The 24778-nt window shown below is 29.9% G+C and overlaps 1 protein-coding gene across 1 annotated transcript; it reads right to left on the reverse strand.

The window, feature by feature from the left end:
- Positions 1-397: 397 nt before the first annotated feature.
- On the reverse strand, positions 398-23963 carry LOC147808547 (uncharacterized). Its single transcript, XM_087165202.1, has 9 exons — positions 23714-23963; positions 21717-21872; positions 17467-17643; positions 13974-14074; positions 10769-10850; positions 7389-7607; positions 5470-5931; positions 2104-2188; positions 398-585 (listed from the first exon to the last, which is right to left on the reverse strand). The coding sequence occupies exons 1-9, from the start codon at positions 23889-23891 to the stop codon at positions 546-548; spliced, it is 1500 nt and encodes a 499-aa protein (XP_087021328.1). The 5' UTR covers positions 23892-23963; the 3' UTR covers positions 398-545.
- Positions 23964-24778: the final 815 nt, after the last annotated feature.

Here is a 24778-nt window from a genome sequence, read left to right on the forward strand (position 1 = left end):
ATATATATATATATATAAAAATTTATATATATATATATAAAATATATATATATATATATATATATATATATATATATATATATATATATATATATATATATATATATATATATATATATATATATATATATATATATATATATATATATATATATAAATTTTTAGGCTCTCAAAATAGTGCATATAATGCATTACACAAACAAAAATTGTGAACAACTTAATGCAACATAATCGAAATGATAAATCAATAATTTCTTCGTCTAAAAATTGACTGCAGCTTATAAAAAAAATTATGTTGTCAAGAAAAAAAATGCACTTGAACATTGTATTCTTTTAAAAGTTAAGTACAGTTGCATGCTAAAGATTTTCTACAAAAGTTGGAAAAGAAAGGCACTTGAACTCAAGACAATACTTTATTATCACAATCAGTTATTATCATTATTATTTATTGATCAATACAAACCATTATATTCAAAATTATATGAGTATTTTGTATCGTTAAAGAGAAAGTTTGTAAATTCCTCGCAATATTTAGATCGATGTAATTAAGAAGCTTTCATTACGATTAGGACACTTTTTTTCAACCTGTAACAGAACCACAAATAAAAATTAGGTTTCAATCTATATATATATATATATATATATATAAATATATATATATATATATATATATATATATATATATATATATATATATATATATATATATATATATATATATATATATATATATATATATATATATATATATATATATATATATATATATATATATATATATATATATATATATATATATATATATATATATATATATATAAATATATATACATATATATATATATATACATATATATACATATATATATATATATATATATATATATTAGGATCTGATATATATCTATTAATCTCATAAATAAAATAAAGTATGTATATCTCTCTCTCAACTTCGATGTCTCTCCTTATAACTTCAGCGGGGTTGAGTCTGCGATTAAATCGGTCTTAAGAGACATTGTAAAAATGGAATTTTCTCATTTTCATAAAACTCGACATTGATATGAATTTAAATGCAGACAGTTTTGATTTATTAGACACTTTAAAGATATTTTAGTGACGTTTTCCAGCTTTTAGTTCTTATTAATAGAAAAAAGAGCTTATTACACTTTCCTTCATATTTATAATTATTTTTTTATTCGATGCATCAGATAAACTCATTGATCAACGTGAATGCGGTAGCATAGACAGACTACGACAGACTACAGTCGTTTTGCGTGTAAACCTAACTTCGACTACAAAAATATCTGAAGGAAATTTTCTTTGTTTTAATATTCAGATGATAAATTAATAAATCAATGCACGGCTTCCAAAAAGGAAGAAAAAAAAAGACTACAACTACGTCAGGCAACTAAATCATGAAAATTCGGAAGCATTGAAAAGTTGAAAGTAAAAAATTGAAAAATTTGAGGAAATCTGGTTAGTCCAAAAAGTATCGTATAACTCCTTTTCAGTGTAGTATTGGACTAAAGACCATTAGCGTAAAGACATGAACATGATTTTTTATAGACATTGACTAAGCAAAAAAAAGCATGATTTGTATTTTTTTTAAATATTTTTTCGTACCTTGTATTAAAAGACTCCTGTCAAACTGAGAAACTTAAACTAAAACAAGTTTTAAAGTGGAACCCTCAAGGCAATAGAAAAAGACCAAGATTTAAAATTACTGGGCTGTGGTCGATTATATTTTAATTTATTTTGTAACCGTCGTTGAACACCCGACCCAATTTTGAGTTTATGACAATCAGTGTTCAAATCTGTTGCTGTGTAATTTTGAACCGGATACAGATAACGAAGGATTAAGTATTGGATGAAATTTTTACTCGTGGAAGGCGATTATAAGTGAATTGAAAACAATAGTAAAGACGTGGAAAGGGACGAAATATATGACCACAATCAGGTGAAATGAAAAGCTATAATAGACGCCCTACGCTTCAAATTGAAGTAGGGAGGAATATGCATGTATGTAAGCATGCCAAACTAAACTATGCCTGCCACGATCATCGATATCATAAATATTATAATAAGGAATAATATGATACATACCTTTTGTATGTTAGTGCTGACAAAGTGGCTCCAACAAGAACTATAAAGAAAATAGTTCCCAGGACAATAAACACTAGTGGTTGCTCTATAAACGATTAAAAAAAGATTATAAAACTGAGCATGGAATGAAGGAGTTAATATAGAAGAGAAATAAATTTAGAAGTGTTTAGATCGTACTTATTTAAATTTCTCAGAATCAATGCAGTTTAAAGCTTTTTGAGGTTCAACTTAGATTGCCGAAGTCAATTTGATTGCTTTTTACTTTTAATTATAAACACAAAGATGTATATAATAACGCTCTTTCTTAGAATTTTGTGACTTCTCGTACATATTATTTTTCTATTGTTAATATTTACCAATAACTTGTTATATAACTGTAAATAATATAAGAAATGTTACAAATTAATTTTAAATAAATTTCTTTACACATTGGTTGTTATTCTTTCACAATCCTGTCATTTTGACTGCTTTTGGGCAATAATATATAATGTATATAATAATATATAAACTAAGTTTTAATCTTTCAAGTGTTCAGGGACCGTCAGTAAGTAACAAATGGATAAAAATTTTATATCTTAAATTTTTTAAAAAAAGTTTCATCTTCAAGCATTTTTTTAACAAGTTTTCTTATTTTTTAAGGGAAAGCTCAAAATTATAAAAAGTTTTTCACAAATTTTGTTTTGTACTATTAAATAAGATTTATTAAAAATGACGTCTGCATTACTGCTGGGGATTATCTCTCATAAAAGTATGTCTTCTTTCGTATGTATTACTTCCTAGTATCATTGCACTTTGTTGTACGATCATCATTAGAAGGGTTTTATCATTTGTAAATAAATCTTGTTTAATAGTTGGAAATGAAATTTGTGGAAAGTTGTTCTTTCCGTGTTCCTTCATCTAAGTTGGGTTAAAAGCAATGAGGGAAGAAGGGGGGGATTTGTTTACGTAAGCGTAACATTAAAGGAGAATAAAAAAAAATTATGTAAAGATGAAGATGTACACTAAATGACAAATTATAAAAACAATTATAAAAAAAAATTATACAAATTATAAAAAAAATTAATCTGGGATAAGGGAGTTCCTCACAAAATATGTGTACATATTTACAAAAATAATTCAAAATTGATGCGAAGCAACAAACATCTCGAATCCCTGCATCACCCCCCCCCCGAAGGGCAACTGAGGTGAGGAGTGAAGCAGTTTATCATAAAGGTGTAGATAATTTAAATGAAGTGGTTGAAGCATTTTGACAATACTCCGTCGTTAATATTACAGGCTGTGTCAGGTCTGAATATAGCGTTATCCTATTTCATTTATCATATTCGATTTAATTAAATCGAAATTGAAGATTAGATCAAAATTGCATTGCGTACACTTAGTAGCTTTGTTGAAGAACGATGCGTTTAATCGTTGCAGATAGTTATCAAAGTTTTTAATTTTGAGGTCATTGTTCAGTGTTATGTTGCTAAAAAAAAACTAGAATGCTCATTAAATAAATGTTTCTTTTTGTAGTTAAGGCCATCTTGGTTATGGCGATAAAGAATTGGTCGATAAGCTTGATATGCAGCATTAGATATCTTGACAATAGTTGAAACATGATTCTGATTCTAAATATTTAGCACAGGTTACCATTGGTATTTCGTTATTAAATCGAGTTATCTTATTATTTTCATTTATTTTCTATCAGTTACTTTTTCTAAATAAAAGAACATTCAATTTTGAGGGATTAATTTTGATTTTCCATTTAGAGCACCATTTTTCTATGGAATCTATTTCATATTGTATTTTATGAATTGCTCTATTTGGATACATCAAATTTGATAGTATCACAGTGTCATATGCGTAGAATGCAGTTAGCAAGTTAGTGTCAACTTTTTATACCATGAAATATGTGCTATAAATTAGAAAGAGAATTGGGCCTGGTATTAAGCCTTGGGGTTCTCCTGCTTTAATGTATCTTTTGGATGAGATAGAGTCGTTGGTTTTATTATTAAATGTTGCTTCGGAAAGCAAATAATTTATCATCTTTTGAATAAGGCCAACGAGCTATACTGTAAAGACTTTTGCAACATCTAACATCAATATCTCAGGTGTTTCTCTTTTAAGCATCCCTAGGCTTATAAATTCCAGAATTCGAACTAATTGTTTTATTGTTGATAAGTTGCTTCTAAAGCCACATTGCTCATTTGGCAGAAATTTTAAATAGAGTTTTAATCTGTTCAATATTATTTTTTCTAGCACAGCTTAGTAAACAATTTTATGTACTAGTGAATTTGAGTTGAATAAAATTGCAGTGGTAGACACGCTATAGTATTAATTTTAACCATTGAATAGGTTGAATTTCAACAATTTTTACTGTACTGCATTTAATTTTTCGGAAAGTGGCTGGGAATTACTTGTGATTTAACTTTCACCAATATCAAATTTTTTATCTTGCAATAATACCTTCCCCACGACCTTCGGACGTGATCTGACTACGCCTACCTTGACAGAGATTCACTTCAATATGAAGGTTTATAATGAGAGTGCAATAACTGAGAACTCTGTTTAAAAGGATTTAATTATTTAGGTGAACCAATATTAAGTTTTTTTTTTCTTTTTGAGACAGCAGAAAATTTCTACATACTAATCTGTCAGAAACAAAATTTAACTACTTAGTAAATATTAATTAGATTTTACATCCTCGTGATAAAATTTATTTTTCTAGTTTAATAAAAAAATTGAAGAAAGAGACGAGCTTCCTTTTTAGTCAAATAATTATATCGTGAGTATTGCTTCAGATGATTGAACTATCTAATCCCTTTGTTGCCGCCTTCAATAAAACGCATTCAATTTTATTGTTGTAAAGAAGAAAAAAGTTGGTTATGGATGCCTCGAAAAACGTGTCTTAACAAACAGCCTTTATTAAAGTCGCCCTTGAATTGTGTAGCAGATAAAAATAGATTCCTCCAACACTTTATAGGCTCAAAATACTGTTATTTTAATTGTAACAGTTCAAAAGTTTGTTTTCGGTTTTATATGATCTACTAATTCACTTAATCATATAAATTCAAAATTTTTAAGGATGGTACGAATAAGAAATCTGGTTTTGTAAACCGCACCCATCTCAGACCTTGCAAACACAATAATGTTTCCATACTTACTGCAAAAATAGTATTACTAAGAAATAATAAAAAAGAGCTAAATAACATTATTTTATTATTAAGACACTTCAAATGTAATTGTAAGTGATTTGTGAGTCATAAAAATTTAAATGTTAAAAGTTGTACGAATTAGGCAACCTTCCTATATAAGCATACTTCATATTAACTCAATAGTTTTCATTTACTTATTTCCGTATTTAAGTGATTTTATTGAAGTTCTTACTTTTTGCTGTTGCTTCATTAATCAAAGGCATTGCAGTTGTTAAAGTGGTATTTTCCTCTTTGCCTTCCTTAGTGTTGGTAAATACTCCAGTCTTATCGATGTCACTTGTACTAATAGTCGTTGTACTTTCATCTGAAGTCTCAATGTTGGTAAAATGCGATGAGGTACTTTCACCTGAAGTGGCAATGCTGGTAACTTGAGATGAGGTACTTTCACCTGAAGTCACAATGCCAATAAAATCCGTTTGAGTACTTTCAAATGAAGTCCCAATACTGGTAGAGTGTGTTGAAATAATATCTCCCGAAGTGGCAATGTTGGTAACTTGCGATGAGGTACTTTCACCTGAAGTCACTATGTTGGTAAAATGGGTTGAAGTACTTTCCTCTGAAGTAGCAATGTTGTTACCCTTCGTTGAAGCACTTGTTGATTCAAATGAAAATGTAGGTGAATATGAACTAAGCTCTAAACGACGGAAAATAGGTTATTACATTATGTGTATTTAGAAACTGAATAATTACATTTCTTTGTTTAAAAGGACGATATAAATTAAAATTGTCATAAAACATTAAAACTTGGAAGGAAAGAAATCGTTATTTCACTAAGAATCACAACGCCTATATTCTTTGATCCTCCTAAAACCCCTCTTGTATGAACGTTTCTATTTTTTTTCTCGAAAAGATAAAGACTGGTAATTGACGAGAAACTTAGGTCCTAAATCTCGATTAATCTTGCAACGAAAAGTACTAAGTGACAACGGCAGTTGGCGGATACTGGAAATGAAATGCACGAAAATGATAAGCATGTACCGAAAACTCTCAGCGACTGCTTCTTTCTTCATCTTCTGCTGCTGAAGAGGAAAGTTGCTGTTTAAAAAGTAAAAAAGAGCGACGATTTTTTTTCTGTACTTTTCAAAGAATGAAAACGTTTTGATCATTTGATTTCTTTGGCGCCTTTTATATCCATGATGGACATAATCTATGTAACTTTTATGTGAAGAAAATATATGGTACTATGTGTCTGTATCGTGTTTTTAATTTTTTTCTGTTTTTAGAGTGCAGCTATATTTTTCTCACGGTTACTAAAAAATGGTTAAAACTACACTTCCTCACGAGCTTTACAAAATTATTCGAAAAGGTTTCTCATCTACTTGTTTTTTCTTCAAATTGAATTTTTTTTTAATTCTACTTCATTACCACTTTAAAAAATTTGACAGATTGCATTTACAGTATATAAATTGTTTATTTATGAATTTGAAGCTGCAGTTCCACACAATTTAAAAACTGACCCTCAGCCGCAGAAACTCTTGTGCTCTCTCTTGTACTTCAAAAACATAATAAATGGTAACTTAATCATTGCAGTTTTTAATTTCTTTTTTGAAGTTACAAAACCATTTAAGATTACCAAAATATAACAAAAGTAATAAAATTTTGGTCTGAAATTAGGCATTTTCGGTGTCTTTTTAAAAAACTAAAATGGTTATCATATTAAAAATTATCAACTTATTTTAAATATTATTAAAATACCACTTCTTCAAAATTTACGTTTTACGACGAATAATAATATTGTTCAAATGTAAAGGTAGCAGAAAATAGGTTTATAAATAAGATGAGCAGTTTTCACAAAAAACTAAAACACTTTTTGCAAAATTTTTAGAAGAAAATTTGAAAAGTCACTTCTAACTTTTCAGAAAAAAATTTATTCTTTTATTGAATCTATGAAAGACCACTCTACTCTAAGATTACTAATTTGGAAGAAAAAAAAATAGGTAGGTTTTAAATTTTCGTACAGAAGTTTCACTACAGGTTTTTTTTTTTTTAATTTCTAGAGGAAGCTGGTTATCTTAGTTATGTGGAATTTCAGCGGCGTCTATGCAACTTTACTGCTGAAAATATACCTTAACTATTCATGAAACTACTTACTGCTGGAAATTGTATCTTCAAGAGAAGTTCTTTTAGTTGTCGAGGAAGGTTCTGTATTTTGATCTTCCCTGGTGAAAATAGTCGTACCAGTTTTCTCTTCGTCATTTGAACCAACTGTTGAAGTACTTTCAGTAGTATAAGTACTAGTAGAGTGATCTGGAGTATTTGTTGAAGTGAATTCTTTTGTCGGGGTGGATGTACTTGCAATATCCTTCATATCTAAATAACGCATTAAATTTTGATATTACAGATTAATTAAGATTTTTCTTTAAACTAAAGTTTCTCCTAGAGTCGGTTAAACAACTCCATTTTGAAGTTGATAATTCTCTCTTGATAATTCTCTAAAAAAATTTTATATATGTAGTAAATATTCTACTTTAAAGTAAAAAGTACAGAAATCTAAGAAAGGTTCAATAAACTCATAATATTAAAAAGACACAGCTGTACCTATTCATGAGTGTAATAAATTGAAATTTATTATAGGTTTTTTTTTCAATACTTTCAAAGATAGATTATTTTTCTGTAGATGGCACCACTACGGTAAAGTTTAAATTCAATCATAATAATGATATTTTTTTTAGAAATTCTGAATTAGTCTTAAAAAGGGATTTTTGGGGTGAAATCTATGTAACTAAATTTATTAATATTTATTGAGGATGGTATTATAACTTGTATAGGGTATTGGTGGATTTATGACGGCTTTTCTCAGGGATCTTTTTTTGGTTCTGACGTCCGCCGGATGCGGGATGACTCTGGACATGGTAAACAGGTCAGTCTAGATTCTTTTGCCTTGTTGAAGGGAGGATAAAAGAGAAGCGACGAATGTGGCTGAAAGCAGTAGCAGTAGTAATCAGCAGTAAGCGGTTAACCAGAGCAGTATCTTGGGGATGCGGAGTTTGTCCGCTGAAGGAGTGGTTCGTGACAGTACCTCGGAGATGGTGGATCGTAATCTTAGGGAAAGCTAAACTGAAGTCTCTAGCGGGAAGGACTACCGGGATTAGCCAAAAGTCGATATCCTCGAGACGATGGGCCAAGTCCGAAGGAATCTATGCTGGACGTCCGGTGTTCCCCTTCTAACTGCCTAAGTCTCTTGAAATTAGAATAGCTGGAGAAATTTCGGACCTAGTCGAGGAGTTTGTCCATGAGTTCATCTAGCATTCCGGTGGGCGGTTCCAGAGAGCCTACAGTAAATTCTTTTGGGTACTTATAAAACGTTAAATTTTATTTCGTTAACATTTTAGAGGAATCATTTACCGTAAATTCTGAACTGTTATGTTGTGTTTTTTTGTGTAGGAGAACAATCAGTATTTAAGTGTGATTTATAGATATCATAAACCAAGTCTGTGTTTTTAGTAATGTTAAATGCAGTTCTTATTTTATAAATGTCTTTTTTGAACTGTAGAAATTGAAGGTTATGCTTGAGTGGTTTAAGGTTGCATTTTTGTTTTAATTAATGTATAAATGTTTATTCCCATGTTAGCATTTGGAAATGTGTGAAAATATGTTTTTTGAAGATTTAGAGGTGCAATAAAAATGAGTTTTAAATGTTAAAAGTTTTCTGGAATTCATTAGATATTTATCTACGAAATAACCTGGGTAACCGTTACTAAATTTAAATTTTGAGATCACAGCCAAAGGAGTAACGGTACATGAGTAAGTTTTAATATCAGAACTTGTTATCGGAGCTTAATGTCGAAACATATGAAAAACATCTGAATTCTTTCAGTTTGGGATCTTGTTGGGTAGAAGACGGAAAAGTGAATTGAAATCTTTTTTGTAAGAATACTTTCAGCAGATTTCAGATCCAATTTTATTTTAAATTTTAAAAGGTAACATGATTTATGCTTCATAATTCCTCGAATAATTGAACTCATATGTCTTTAATGCCCCTTTAAAATTGAAAGAAGATAGCACAATTGTTCCATCTTAAAAATTTCTTTCTCAAAAACAACACAGTTCTATCTGCCATAATTTTTCGATTTTGAAATTAGAGAACTGCTCTTTTTAAGGTAAAATGGTAGACTCAAGTGAGAAATTTCTTTTACTACTTTTCGTCATTGTTTTTTTTTTATGTATTGCCCAGTTTGTGCGGCTATAACCACTATTAAGACACAATATCTTTTGCCGCCAACACATATGAATAATAACTAAGCCCGTCCTCTGTTATTAATGGCTATTAGCAACACTGGACTTTTCGAAGAACACTAAAATCAATTTACACAAAATCTAACGAACAGAAAGATTGAACGATTAAATGTAGGAACATTTATGTTTAAAAATAAAACTGAAACGGTTACATGTAATGTTTCTTCAATACTTGATAACTTCTGTTGTCTTGCATATTTGCTTCCAGATTGCTTTATTTTTGCATTTAAACTATGAGTGTAGTGTGCTTTAAAAATATTTAAATTTTTGTTTGCTTCTTTAAAATATTTTTCAAAAATGCTGACTCCATGACCGGGCACTATTTTATTATAATAATGGGTTTCAGAAATGAAATTTATTGAACAATATTCCCGAATCGCATAATGCCGGAAAGGTGTAATTAATTACTCACAACCCTTTGATATTTTGCTAACAGCTAAATATATACAAGATCCCAATATATTCTAACTTTTCGAGTTTTTAACAAACATATGCATGCGTTTTTATATAGAGAGAGTGATAAAGGGAAATAAAAAACTCTTAAGCAATAGTTTTGATCCAAATAAAACTATTTCATTTTATTACTAATTTTAGAAATGATTAATAATTTATTTGAAGGAAAGCAATTCTCACTTAGAATTCCGAAAATGAATAATGTTTTGACTGATGAAATTAGATTCTTAGGTTCGATTACTTGTTTGAAGAGCTAAGAGGCAATTTAAGGAATATGGGCAAATTTATCGTCAAAACGTTGCTCTTATGAATATGAGAGAAATTCAAAATTAGCACTCACTTTATTTAGTGTACGCAAGCTTACAACATGAATTCTTAAAGCTTATTTGATTTGTTCGGGTTTTGCGTTCACAATGTGGATGTTTTATTATGTTACTAAAAGACAGGAGTTCGAAAACGGTCGTCGATGGTGGCCACATGAACTTTGATCTTTCTTCTACACGAGAACAAAAAAGATTGATTCTTAGTGTCTTCAGCTATTATGATCTTTGCGCATGGATAATTGAGTAAAATATAAACAATGTAGTTAATTTAATGATAAAACCTTATACGATTGTTTTGATAAAACAAAATTAGTTATTCGAAGAAATAACTTTTTTGGATCAACAGAAAGAATCTGGCAGTTCTCTAACTCGAAACTGGTGTGTGATTTTGCTTAAATATGAATTGAAAACATAAACCATACTGACTTTTCCTATTGTATGAGAAAACTTCATTTTTACCTGAGCATTTCATATTTATGATCCTAACGTCATCCACAGCTACAATAATTGCATCACTCATACTATAAATGCAAAACTCTATCTGTAAAGAATGAATTTTATTAGTCTCTGAGTCTATAATTTAGTATGGTTGGTCTGTAAACCTAGTATCGATTTTTAAAAAAAATTTAAATATAAGGGAGCAGTAAAATTATTATTTTATTCTTATCTTCTTAGATTACTCTTCTCGGTTGCGTTTGATTCTAAAACGGATTCCAGATATTTTTGATTGTATTCCAGATGTTGCTGATTTCCAGATATTGCTGATTTCAAATCTACAATTGGTTTTACTCTGCAAGCTTCGATTTTTATGCATTTAAAAATATATTCCTGATCAGAAGTTTCTAAATCTCATTCAAGTGAATTCTAAGTGTTTCCACTTCTCTGTCACGTAAGGAGTGGTAGGAGAAAGGCAACAATACATTTCAGTATGTGATGCAATAGGTCAATGTGATATGTTTTACTGTCGTAAGTGTCATTTTTAAAAGAACAGATAAGTATACATGAACGAACATAAACTATACATTCTTTATAAACTTCTACATTCAGACAAAATATAAACCAAGTAAAAAAAATATTTAAAAAAAAAAATCTGTAACTTTCCTAAAATATCTTATTTTCGATTTGAAATTCCTACAACTGAGTTTGATAGAAATCACGAAGTGATTGTATAAATACAACAAAGCCATTGTTCAAAGGTGTCTTTAATCACAAAATTTGTCATTTACCATAGTTGCTGACGCATATTTTAACCCAGTAAAAGATGATGTTCTGATTTTAAGAGTATCTACATTTATACATTAAAGCAAATTTTTAATTTTCACTATTTTTCTTTTATGACCGAATGTTGGTATCTCTGTACAGGCTGACTACAGAAAAATAACTACCAAACATGTCAATGGAACGTTCTGCAATGGTTAATCACTTCAACTCCTGAGTTCTTTTTTTAAACATGTCTTTTTTTTTAAAAGTTATGAACTTCTATATGATTTATTTTATTCCTAACATTAATTTTGGATAAGTCAAAACGCATCTACACTAATAATTCGTATCTGCACTAAAATATGTACACTGCTAAAAATATTGCACGGGTTTTTAGGCATTAGGAAATAAAAATTTTACTAAAAGAACTTCGCAAACACTCTCATATTCCAAATGGTAGACTTCTGTTAGCGAGCACGGCATTCAATCTCGTTTTAATTTGCGTATTTTCTGAATTTTGAAGCAAGTACAACTGTCATCATTATCATAGTTAGCCAGACAGCCCTGTGTAGGGTAATGCCTTCCTTCGAAGATTACTCTATAGTGACTTCCGATTTATCTTTGTTCTCCAATTCATTTTATTAATTGCAAGAAAATTAGACTCCACCGAATCAGGTCATCTCAGCCGCGGCTTTCCCCTCTTTTTTGTTCCGGTGGGTATCTTTTTTTTTCTATTGCCATTCGAATCACGTGGTTCATCCGATTAATTTTATTTATTTTTATGTATTTAATAATATCTGGTTGTTTGTAAGTCTTGTACAGTTCAAAATTAAATCTCCTTCTCCAGTTATTATTTTCATTTAAATCTCCAAGTATACTCCGTAAAATCTTTCCATCAAGTGTTGTGACACAATCTTCCTCCAGTTTTGTCATTGTCCAAGCTTCAGAAGCGTATATTAAGACTGGTCTGATAAAAGTTTGTAGATGAAGAGCTTTGTTTGCATAGAAAGAAACCTAGATTTAATAAATGTTCTCAGCCCATAGACAGCCTTATTTGCCAGATAGAGCCAATTTTTTATTTCAATAGTCAGTCTGTCAATACTAATAATTGATCCTAAGTAAGTAAGACTCACTACTGTTTCAAATCTATCAGAATCTATTTCAAGATAGGGGTCTGGGACTCTGTTTCTTGAGAATAACATAGATTTTGTTTTCGCTACATATATGACTAATCTCATTTGTCTTGCAGCCACCTCAAGGGCAAGAAGTACAACTATATTCTTGCCATTCGTTCGTTGTAGTTGAACTGGGCGTCTGAGGCTTTACGGCCCTTTTCTCATTCATCCTGAAATTAGACTAAGAAACATACACGACAAAAATAAAATTTGGGGAGCAAAATGGAGTTCTAGAGAGAGAAAAAATGTCACTCTGCAATTATTAGGTAATAACAAAATTGCAAGTAATAAAAAAGGTAAAACATGAAAAAAGGTAAAATTAAAGTACAATGGGAAAATAAACACTATTGAATATTTACAGTTTGGGAATACATACAATAGGGTGAGTTAAGGGAATGTGAGGATGTGTGTAGAAGTGTTAGTAAGTATGGCTCTGTTAAAGTAGGGACCTCGCCATCCCGGTAATTACCACTCGTGGTGGGTTGCTCTCTACCCCTAAGTTACAGGGATTGGCTTACCCCTGATCAGATCCCGAGGCGTATATATTCTTGTCATATTTTGAGTAAAGGAGTTATAATTGTTCTTATTGTTGTTATAATGGTAATAATTGCACCTATTTAGTATCAGAATTTAAAATTTTGACGCATTTCGTTCGGTAGGATATATTGTCTCAATCTTACTTACCATTGGGACAATATATCCTAATCGTACTTACTAGTGGGACAATATATCCCATTAGTGATAAAAATATCATAAGACAAAATTTTTGTTTTTGTTTTGATTATTTTAATCCGTCAACTTCTGGTTTCTATAACATCTGGTAAGAATAATGCGATTCCTTGCATTTTTGATATTTTCATTATTTATTCCCATGCTATATGTAGATATTTTAACAACATTCAAGATGACTGGGACGCATTGTTTCATGAGATTTCCAGAAAAGTAGAAAATTTTGAACTCATAGTATACTTATTTTAATATGTCAGCTTTAACTTATACTGATTTTCATACTTAAATTTTAATGCTTTAAAAGTGGGGTCGAAAGGGTAAAGGATGGGTTCTCGAACGATTGCGTCCTGCATAGAAAAAAGGCGACTCTCATCTTAAACACTATTCATGATGTTTTCTTTTCTCATTGTATATTTGACTAAATCTACACTACTTACTTCATGAGAATGAGTGTGATGGGTAAAACTACAACAACTGGCTAAAATTGTACAATTTAGTACATAAAAAAGAAAAAAATTTCATACTTCACCTACTTAAAATTTCTAATATTTGATACTTACATGAAAATCTTTATATTTCTCCATATCTTGTTTCACTTCTTGCCATCGGAAAGCTTCATTTATCGTTTTAGTATGGACATGCAAATAGAAGCTTCCAGAATCTGTAAAGATTTCAAGCATTCATGCAACTATTCGAAAGATAATCGGTTTAAATGGTATTTTTAAAAAAAATGTAATTTCTACGTTAACCGATTCGTAAAGTTCTTTAAGCAAAATAACTTATTAAAAAAAGATCAATAACTTACTTTCAATTAATTATTTTCCCCTTCTTTCTGCTTTTGTTATAAAGAATTGAATAACTTAGATAGAAATTCAATCACAGTAATATTAATAGTATAGCTCAGCAGTAATTACGATATAAAGAAAAAAACAGTCGCCATCTTAAACTGTTTTTAGCCAAAGGAAGTGAAACCAGCTGTAAACAAACTCAAAAAAATTTGCCTTGGTAAAGATTCCCACCTCGCCGACTGGCCTGTGTAGGGGTCAGGGAACTGGCCTTGCATCAGAAAGGTTCTGGGTTCGAATCCCGGGCGAGGCATGGATGTTCTTTCATTCTCTGTTGTCCCTACTGTGGGAGCAACGTTGGCCCACCTAATATGGTGCCCCTGAAAAAGTGGTCAACGAAATATGCCCTTCAAATGCCTATATGACCTAGGTCATTCTCCAGGTGGGCATTGGAAAAAAAAAAGATTCTCACCTCTATACTCAGTTATTCATATTTTAGTTAATTGAAACACAATATAGGAAGAAAGCCTGGTATCAACTTCTACATGTCCAATCTATGTGATGTTGCCTCATCACACCTGCGTCAATATTCTACTCCTCAATTGTTTTTTTTTTTTTTTCAGTTTTCGTTCGCTTAACCACAATAGCCTTCTAATTTTAAAATTGATTAATTGATTTTTTTTAAATCGATTCTTAACTGTAACCAAGAAGAGCTTTGATCCTTTCCACGTGCCTTCTTGGTGTCAGTTGAAAAGACCACCGTGTGAGAGAACGACATTCCTCTCTTTTTGATTTTTTAGGCGCTTGCCTTCCTCTTTTTATATATTAATTTTCACCTCTCTTTTTTAATCAAAAAAGGGGACATTTTATAAAATTTACTCAAGGAGAATATGAATAAAATTTACTCAACGATCAGAATTTATATCTTATCTCTATTTTAAACTTCAAGTTGCTACATTGAAATGCGAAGTGAACACGTGTGCGCCATCGCCAATAGTTGGTACGTCTCCCGAATAATGAAAGAGTAAAAGTATAAGTATATGAAAATACTCCTAAGTCTTCAAGTGAGTCTAACTTTTTCTGGCTGGAAAGGGACAATTTAATCCTCCAAAACTATGATCCAGAGCCTTCTCATAGTGTAAAATGTAAACATACGATAAAAGGAGCCACCTGAATTCCATAAACCCATAGAATTGAAAAGTAAATAAAAGGTTTTTACGATCCTGAAAAGAATTCTCTTCAATTATTCCCTTTCTACACGCAGCATTTGACCAATTCCTGAACCTGGAGATCCTTCGGGAACGAAGGATCTATTAACCCATTTGAAATTTTTTTTTAAAATAATTTGTACAATCAATTTTATGTTTCGTTAACTTATATCATATGCTTCCATAGTTCCTTTCATGTAATGCTTCCTCCTATGATGTTTATTCACTCCTTTAATTAATATTTTAATAATTCATTTTTTCAATTCTAAATTACTTAAATTGTAACAATACAATAATTTATTTGCGTGTCATCTGCCATGTTAAATAGAATAACACTACTCAGCACAAATTATTGTATTATTCAAATTATTATGTAACTCTGAATAATTCTACTCCTGATATAAAAAAAACTTATATCGGTGTGTTGATTATCTGGAGAATTACAATAATCTATACAATTTAAGTTACTTATATACCTTTAATTCATGCCAATTGATGTTAGAAATGTTATATCAAAAAACACACATCCTACTCTCTCGACTAGCTGTTACCATCCGTCATCAACAGGTTAGAAAACTTATCGCTCTTATAATGAGAATGCAGTTAATTGTGCATTTTTTTAAATATTGATTTTAGAATTTATGCCTTTGGGAATGATTTCTTTTAATGTACAGTGTAAAATAAAAAAAGACCACAATGAAAGGATAACTTTTGATGTTAAAATAGGATCTTCACGTTTTAGGGCTCAATCTTAAGGTTGTGACTTCAAACATGCTAATCAAATAGTGCCGAAAATATATTAAAATACGAAATCAGACACAAAAACGTACTTTTTCTGAATAATCCCCTGTCCTCGTTTTTCGCAAGATTCATATTTCTGACTTCCCCTAATATAAGGGATAGCCTCAATCTGGACAAAATGGTAGCAATAGTTTCTCCAGAGCGGTCTAAGGTTTGATCCCCTTGAAGATGATTTTACTTTTGCGTATGTCACTATAAATCGAAACATTTTTAACTGAACTGAAACTTTTTTGCACACAATTATAAAATTCGTTCAACATGAAGTATTTTTGAACAAAAAAACTTTAAATAAATATTTATAATTTGTAATTATTCTATTTAATAATAGCGTGAAATCACTTAAACTATAAAATAAATTATAAACATCCTATTGAACGATGCAATTCTACATGGCAAAATCCCAAATTTTCACAAAATCATTTGAATAGTTCCTGAAAAGTTGAAATTTGAACGACTTTTTCAAAATTTGATTTCTCAGTAATTATTCAACCTATTTCGCTCAGATTTTGCAATTAAAATTGCAAGCTTTAAAATAATGTCAAAAATGCTTACCTTAAATTTCAAAAAAAAAAAACATTTCTACTATTATTAAATTAAAAATTAATAATATTTGCTGAAAGTTATATTTTGCGTGAAATAATCTTTAGATAAACGAATTTTATAATTGTATACAAAAATTTTCAATTCGCTTAAAAATTTTTCGAGCTGCGTTGCATAAGCAAAAGAAATTTAACATTGAGAGGTCTAAAATTTAGACCGCTTTCCTTATCAAACTATGGGAGCCATGTTCCACAGATTGCTGCCAAGCCCTTATATTCTGGAGACGAATCCATCAAAAAAAGGGGGGCATATTGATTCAAGGGAAGTACGAATTTGTACCTAATTTTGGAACCTAAAATATCACCTGCACTAATTAATTAGCAAATTAGAAATCGAACTATTAAGATTGTATCCTAGAACGTGAAGTTCTAATCATTATAAAGTAAGGTAAAACAACGTTTAAGAGCAGAAAAAATATTTAAGAATGCAGACAGCTGTTTCGGATGCTCAAAGGGCAACCATTCTCAAATATTTTTTGTGCTCTTAAACGTTGTTTTACCTTACTTTGTATTCCAGCACAAATGTCGCCCTTTTGTGTATTTATTTCTAATCATTACATCAAAAGTAATTTAGGGTGGTCCGTTTATTTTCTTTGCGCACTGTATATCCATCAGTATGTTTTAAGAAAAAGAAGTTCAAAATGTTGCTATAGCAATTACCTGGTGGAAACATTAACGCAATAGACGCCCCTCGTTTTACGTTTCCGTAACGTCCATGTAAGTACACATAGAAATGTAAGCATAGTGATGACAGTGTGTTTGGTAGAGAATAATTCGGAGTAACAAGTCTGGAACTCCAAGCAAATATTCTGTTCATGGAGACATACCAAAAGCCACCTGAAAGAAAATTTTATAACTTGCACTTTCACGTATTTCTAAATTAATTATTATTAAATCAAAATATTATTAAATATTACCAATATCATTAAATCAAAACATTCTTTTGGTTTATGTTGGTTGCAATGCGATTTATGATGATCCAACATCACTTGATGGTCACCATCATTGAAAATTTCCCAATACTTTTTCATGGTTTTTGATATGCCAACAAACTTCCATCATTCCATGATGGAAAACACAACTTTAATACTATGATGATTAACCATCAATCAAGAAAAGTTTGATTCTCATGGAACAACAATCTATGATGGTTCCAACCAAACATGTCTGTGATAGTTTAATTGAAAATCTTGTTGACTTTCAGGAATATTCCATCAAACTGATTTTTTTTTGCCTACCAAGAATGAGTCCAAATTCTTTCATTGGGGTGGTGGTGGTTCATAATCATTTCAAAATTTAACTTTTAATATACTATGATGGAAATTCATGATGGTTCACCACTAACAAAAAATCAAAGCAAGTTGTTATTCTTATATTGGATCAACATAAATCAGTCTAAATTCTTACATTGCGGTGATGGTTACTTATGTTAATTACCATCAAAATATAAAATGCTTCATGATGGGATTATTGATGGTGACCATTAAGATTATGTTGGTCCTTCAAAGGAAAACCATCAAATACTTTGACTTGTATTTAATGTACAAATTATCGAGTAATGATACACAAATTTAGTTTGCAACACTTTTTTTAAATGCATTGACTCCGCGATGGCCTTTCAATGAAGTGAACCGGGTTTGAATCCCGTAGATGGCTTGGTCGATATGCACCGACCACAGTGCTGACGAGAAATATCCTCGGTGGTAGACGGACTAGACTCCCTCGGTAGGAGGCTGTCGTAGTCATCCACTCCATGCAACGCAAATGCGTGCTAGTTTCATCAAAAAGACATCCATGAAGGCAATTCTCTCCCAATCCAGGAGTTCCCTTGTCTTATGGATTGGGTTCAAAATTACAAGGCTACGGAGTTGAACATAAAAAAAAATTGGGTCAACTGCTCAACGACGGTTATAGAAATATAAATAACAAACAATAATTAAAATTTTATTGTTCTCTTATCAGCTGGCGTGAAAGCTTGAAGGAAGAATTTATTGTTTCATTGAATGATTAGATGAAAACGCGTTATATTTCTGTGCTTCACACTATCTGTGTAACGTCCGATTGTTAAGATAATAATAATGAATTTAAAACTCTGTTTTTACCAGAAAGGAAGAAAGAGACACTGAAAATAAATCCTCTAATTTCCAAATAATTTCAAAGAGGAATAAAATATTTGTATCTACTTAGAGTATAGACAAAAATATTTTTATGGGAAATATCGGGAAAAAGTAGATCGGGTAATCTTTATTCTGGCAAAAATTACGCAAATCGTATATTTCACTAAGCATTTTAATTATTCTAATGGGTTTTTTTTTTGTTTCGATAAATAAAATTTCGGGAATTCATAGATGTAATTTTTTAGAAAGATGTACCAGGAAAAAAATTACATGATAAATTCATTGAGTCAGTAAAACATTCAGACATCTAAACAATTTCCCCCAATTGCTTTAGAAATAGCTTATCATAAATAGTTGCAACCCGAAAAATAAATCATAGCTAATACTTATGTTATCAAAAAATAAATTTATGTTATAAAAGAATATATTTATGTAGTAACATGTAATTTTCTAATCAGTTCCAAATCTTTTATTTTGCATTTTAGTTCTATAATATTTAAAAAGTGTTTTTGTCATATTTTTGTTCTCTGTTGCTTAGTTCAATTTCTCATATAATAAATTCTACTATAAATTGAGAAAATATTAGAATATCTACATTGATAACTGGTTTATAAATTTATTATTTAGTATAAAAGGGAAAATTGTAAATGTCATTTATATAAATAATAATTTTATTTAACATTGAAATAAATTTTTGAACAAAAAAAATTTTGTTAAATAAAATGTTTAAAATAAGTTGTAACTAACTTTGAAAAATGTATTTTTATCTAACTTAAAAAACGACAACCTTTACGAATTAACAACTAAATTATTTACAGAGCTATAATAAAACAACTGACATAACGATTATAAAGATTATAAACTCAATTGAATATGATAAACGAAAAAGGTAAGTTCATCAAATCGTATAGACGTTCCCATAAAAAAAAACAATATCACCCAGCATGGCGATCAAACGATATCACAATTTGACGAAAATCAAGGGCCACCCACAAATATAGTTTAGCCTGTGTATTAATTGAAATAAAATAGGCTATCTGCAAAAAGCCAGACTCATGAAGGAAAGATTAATGGGAAATTCGTTTAAGAAAATCGTACAAAATTGCCATCCACAGATGACGCTTCACTAATATGTATCACAGACGGTAATATGTACTACACTGGTATTATGGTATTGGCAAATTGGTTTTGATAAGAATTCTACAACGGGTTTTCCGTAGTTTCAGAAAAAAAAAATTTCTAGTGGTGTTCTAAGATAGTGTATAAATATTTTAATGAATTAAAAAAACTTTTTTCCACCATTATTTATAATTATTTTAACAGTAAATTAAAGGTCAGACAGAGAAATGGCCATGCTTCAAAATCTTTATGAAGTTCTGATAATTTTTTTTAAAATTGGTATTTAGTTTGCTGCCATTCACATATGCGTAAATTGAAATGTTGAAAAGTTATGTAATAAGCACCAAATATACTCTAGGAATAAAATATTATATTGAAATATTTGGTGATTATTAAAACTACACCAATGCTATTCAGTTTTTATACCGATACTTTTGAATTAAGCGTTTTACTGTCCCTCGAAAGGAATATGAACCTGAGAAAATCAGTTAATAGTGGTAAATCAAGTGGGCGATCTTTGTACTGACGGCACAACCTTCGGCAACCTTCATCAGTGCATCAGTGCAGCTGTTGCACTGATGAAGGTTGCCTTTTGAGCATCCGAAACAGCTGTCTTAATTTTATAAATATTTTTGCGCTCTTTAACGTTGTTTGCCTTAATTTGTAATAGTGGTAAATATTAACTATTATGAATTGGTAGCGAGCAATAGCATCATGCCAAGTGATGCTAAATACATTTTATCGATATTCCAATTTTATAATTTACAAACAACGAGCTTTGCTTAATTCAATCACGTAGAGCCACCGAAGATTACAACACATAATAGTAAATTAAAAAATGAAATTATATTAGCTATATTAATTGAGAAACATAGTGGAAGAACCTGGTCAGAGACATTTTTCGAACTACAAGAAATCACATGTATTCGAATTATTTTAACACCAATTTATTAGAGGGCTGGACTATTATTTCTTTGCTTTACTTAATTTACCACTGTCTAATTTGAAATAAAAATCATGCTAGCATACTGAAAACTAATATGGATTAGTTATGTTAAGATAAAAGTGAAATCAAAAACAGTTAGGTTACATTAAACATACCCCAATCGACGCAACCACTTTATATTTTTTTCTATAATTCATTAAATCTTCTGACACTGTCATTCACCTGGTTCTTCCATCAAGCTCTTTAATCGTGTCGGTATACGCGTGTCTGATTTGAGTATGACTGCGTTGTGTTTCTCAGCACTGATTTATTGATTATTTTCTCTTTTAAATTAACCCCGTGCGAGAAATGGGTATTCAGCTAGTTTTTTATAAACAACTACTGCATAGATGTCAGGAATTTTAAATTTTCTAATACCATTTATCGATACATCAATAGTAACAATAGCTTCATTTGGAATCATGAACTATTTCGCTTATAAGTCAGATATTTATGTACACTACTCAACACTTAACCCACGTAGTTCTATTCCAGAAGCATTCGTATTAGTACGACATTACATTCACTTTAAATGCTCTAATATGAGCTTTTTAAAGTGTAATAAACAATCAGTAGCGCACTAATTGAGCATAAATTTATGATATTGAAGTACAGCATTGTTATCTTTATCAGTGCTTGTCACATTATCTAGTGTTTCAATTTTTCATATGAATAACCTTTATACTCACCCTCAGTCGTGTTCAGTGTATGATCTCGTATATCCTTTACGCCTGAATCAGCGTCATCAATAGCATGCGCTTTCCATTTCCATATCGTATTATAGAATTCTATAGATGAGTATCCGCAATCATGTTGATCAAAAGTACACAATTCAGTTGCGTTGTCTAAAATTATATACATAAAAAAGTATCCGTCGAAATCCCTTCAAAATAAATGAAAATTTGCAATTCATTAACAAATATTAAAAGAACGTAATAAATCATGCGAAAATACTTAATTTTCTGAAGAAATATGAACTGTCAATATAAGAAAAGTAGAGGGTTGCACCCCCTGCTCGCTGAAGCTCGCCAACTCCTAAAAATTGCTACGCAATCTTACATGGTTTGCTTCGCAAACCAAGCTCGATTCGCTCGCTACTAACTTAGGTACATTGCAAATGCACAAAATTCTAAAAATTCAAAACAATCATTCAAATCCATATAACAACTTTTTTTTAAAAAAAAAATTACATCTTTTTAGTAAATACTAAGCCATTAAAATAAATTTGAATTCAAATAAATGACATGTAATTCTTTAAATCTATTAGAAATTTGCTATAGTATAAAATCATAAGATAAAATTTCTAAAACTGATATCTCAATAAAAAGATTAAAATTTTGATAATATTAAGACCATTAAAAATTGAAATAAGTGAATTGCAATGGAAAAACCTGCATAAACAAATAAATTCTAGTAAAACAAATAAATTCGTGATATAAATCAAAGATCGTCAAATAAATTCGTAATATATAAATTCGTGAAACAAAGCGCTTTCGACAAAATACTAAAATAGAGATCTATCGACAAAGACTACTCACTTCTGCCCAGCTTATGCTCTCTCTGGTAATTTCAGTTTCCGTTTTTAAAAGTGCTATATGTTGAGCTACCTCAGCTAGATTTGGCATATGACATTTTTAGCGGCAATCATTGGCCGATTTTCTAGCGTTACCATTCGGGGGATTGTAATGAGGCTTTTTTTGTCGCCGTGTAAGGTATATATATATATATATATATATATATATATATATATATATATATATATATATATTATTATTATTATTATTATTTAGTTAATTTTCGTAATATAATTTTTTAGAAAAATACGTGGAAAGCATATCAGATTTAATTAGGTATTAAATTAAGACAAAGCACACACGTGCCATTCTAAATTGCTTATTAATCAATAAATAGCTGCTTTAATCCGATTAAAAGCCCTTATTATTCACCCTCTTAAATAACCGAGTTATTTCAGAATAGTACGGATTGCAATTAATTAATATTCTGAGAAAAGTCGGTCATAGAAAAAGTTATCAGTATTTCTTTGTTTTATAGATTAGTTTTTTTATTTTGGACATAGCTAGGAAGACACGTTTAAGAAAATGAACGTTAGCTCAAAGTGTTTTTTTTTTATGAAAATTTATTTATAGCTAAAAATGCTTAATTAGAATCATAGAAGCAGCTCAAAATGCATACTTCAAATTATTGACGTAGCTCAAAATGCGTATCCAAGGAAATGGACACAACCGAAAATCCACTCCATTCAATTTAAAATTCAAGTTTTTTAGCAACCACTTAGTCAGGTATTTCGCTTTCTTTCTTAAACTTCAAACATAATCATTTCGTAGCAATGTCTCAGACTTCAGTGTGGTTGTGCATAATAATTTAACTATTCAGATTATTCCATTAAATTAAAAAAAGGGGTGAATTGATGTAGGTTCTTCATTTTTCCATTTATCTGTTGGTGCGCTACGTCCACCCCAAACATCTCCTTTTTTCTTTATTTCGAAAAATTAAATCGCAATTAGAAATAACATATTAATAATACCTTAAGCTTTTCGTAATAATTTTTTTATGAGATGAAATTTAAGAATGTATTTAGCTTTTTAGATTCTAAAAATTTTATAAATAAAAGAAGAGGAAAAAGAGAATTTTAAAAAGTAAGATTAAGAAAAAAAGAGACACTTACTTTCAAATTTCAATTGGTTATTGATTCTGTCGTTACTACGTGGATCAATAACTGCATCTTTTCTAACTTCGAGAGCACTACCATGTTCATGAAATGTTTTAATTTTCAGCGATTCCGTATTTCGAACCAAAATGATGAAGCACAAAATAGTGCTGAACTCTATACCTTGCTTATTCATATTCACTTTTTCCTTATTCTTTTCTTACAGTGTTCATTAAGCTAGAGAGTTGCAAATATGTTTTTACCTCACAAATATAGTCCAACGATGCAAAGTTTCCGTATCATCGATCGTTAATTTCTTATCTCGTTTGAAACGGCTTTTCAAAAAATGATAATTAAACGTCAAACAACTAATCAAAAGAATTAAATACGTGGTATTATTACAGAATTTATAAAAAAGTTCAATTCTTTTTTCTATTCTTTATAATTCTAATCTTTATAATTAAAGAATTACTATATAGTTCTTACGCATTTTATTTATTTTTTATCACATATCTTAAATTTTGATTACGTAAACTCCTGTTATAGTTTCTTTTAAATTTTCTTTCATGAATTTCTATTCTTTTAATCAACACTTTATGGTCCTCTTACTGTAGGAATTTTAATTTTTAGCTGTCAGTCTGTGCTAAATCATCAAAAGAAAGAAACATGTTTTATAAAGTAAGTCTCAAAAAAAATATTTTGTTTCTATAATTTACATTATGGTTCACCGAAAACCAACATTCGTAAACTAAGTTGATATTCGTGGTGTTAGGAATGAACACTAACCTGTAATTATTATATTAAACTATTGAACAGGTCTTTTGAAATCGAGTTTTATAACTAAAACTTTTTTACTATTCGAATTCTCAGGGACTGTTCAACTAATTTCGCTAAATTGTGTATTTTGCAGTATAAAATTAAATACTTTAGATTTGATGTAGAAATTATATACCTTGCAACTCAAACTTTTTCCGACTATTTTTTAATAAAATGATAAAAAATAACAAATTCTTTTTTTTGTTGTTGCATGAAATCATCTTTGGAGAAAAGTATTTTATAGTTGCGTTTAAAAAATTTTCAATT

Source organism: Parasteatoda tepidariorum, chromosome 5, assembly GCF_982258835.1.
Source record: "Parasteatoda tepidariorum strain Cologne lab strain chromosome 5, Ptep-v5.0, whole genome shotgun sequence".
Lineage (NCBI taxonomy): Eukaryota > Metazoa > Arthropoda > Arachnida > Araneae > Theridiidae > Parasteatoda > Parasteatoda tepidariorum.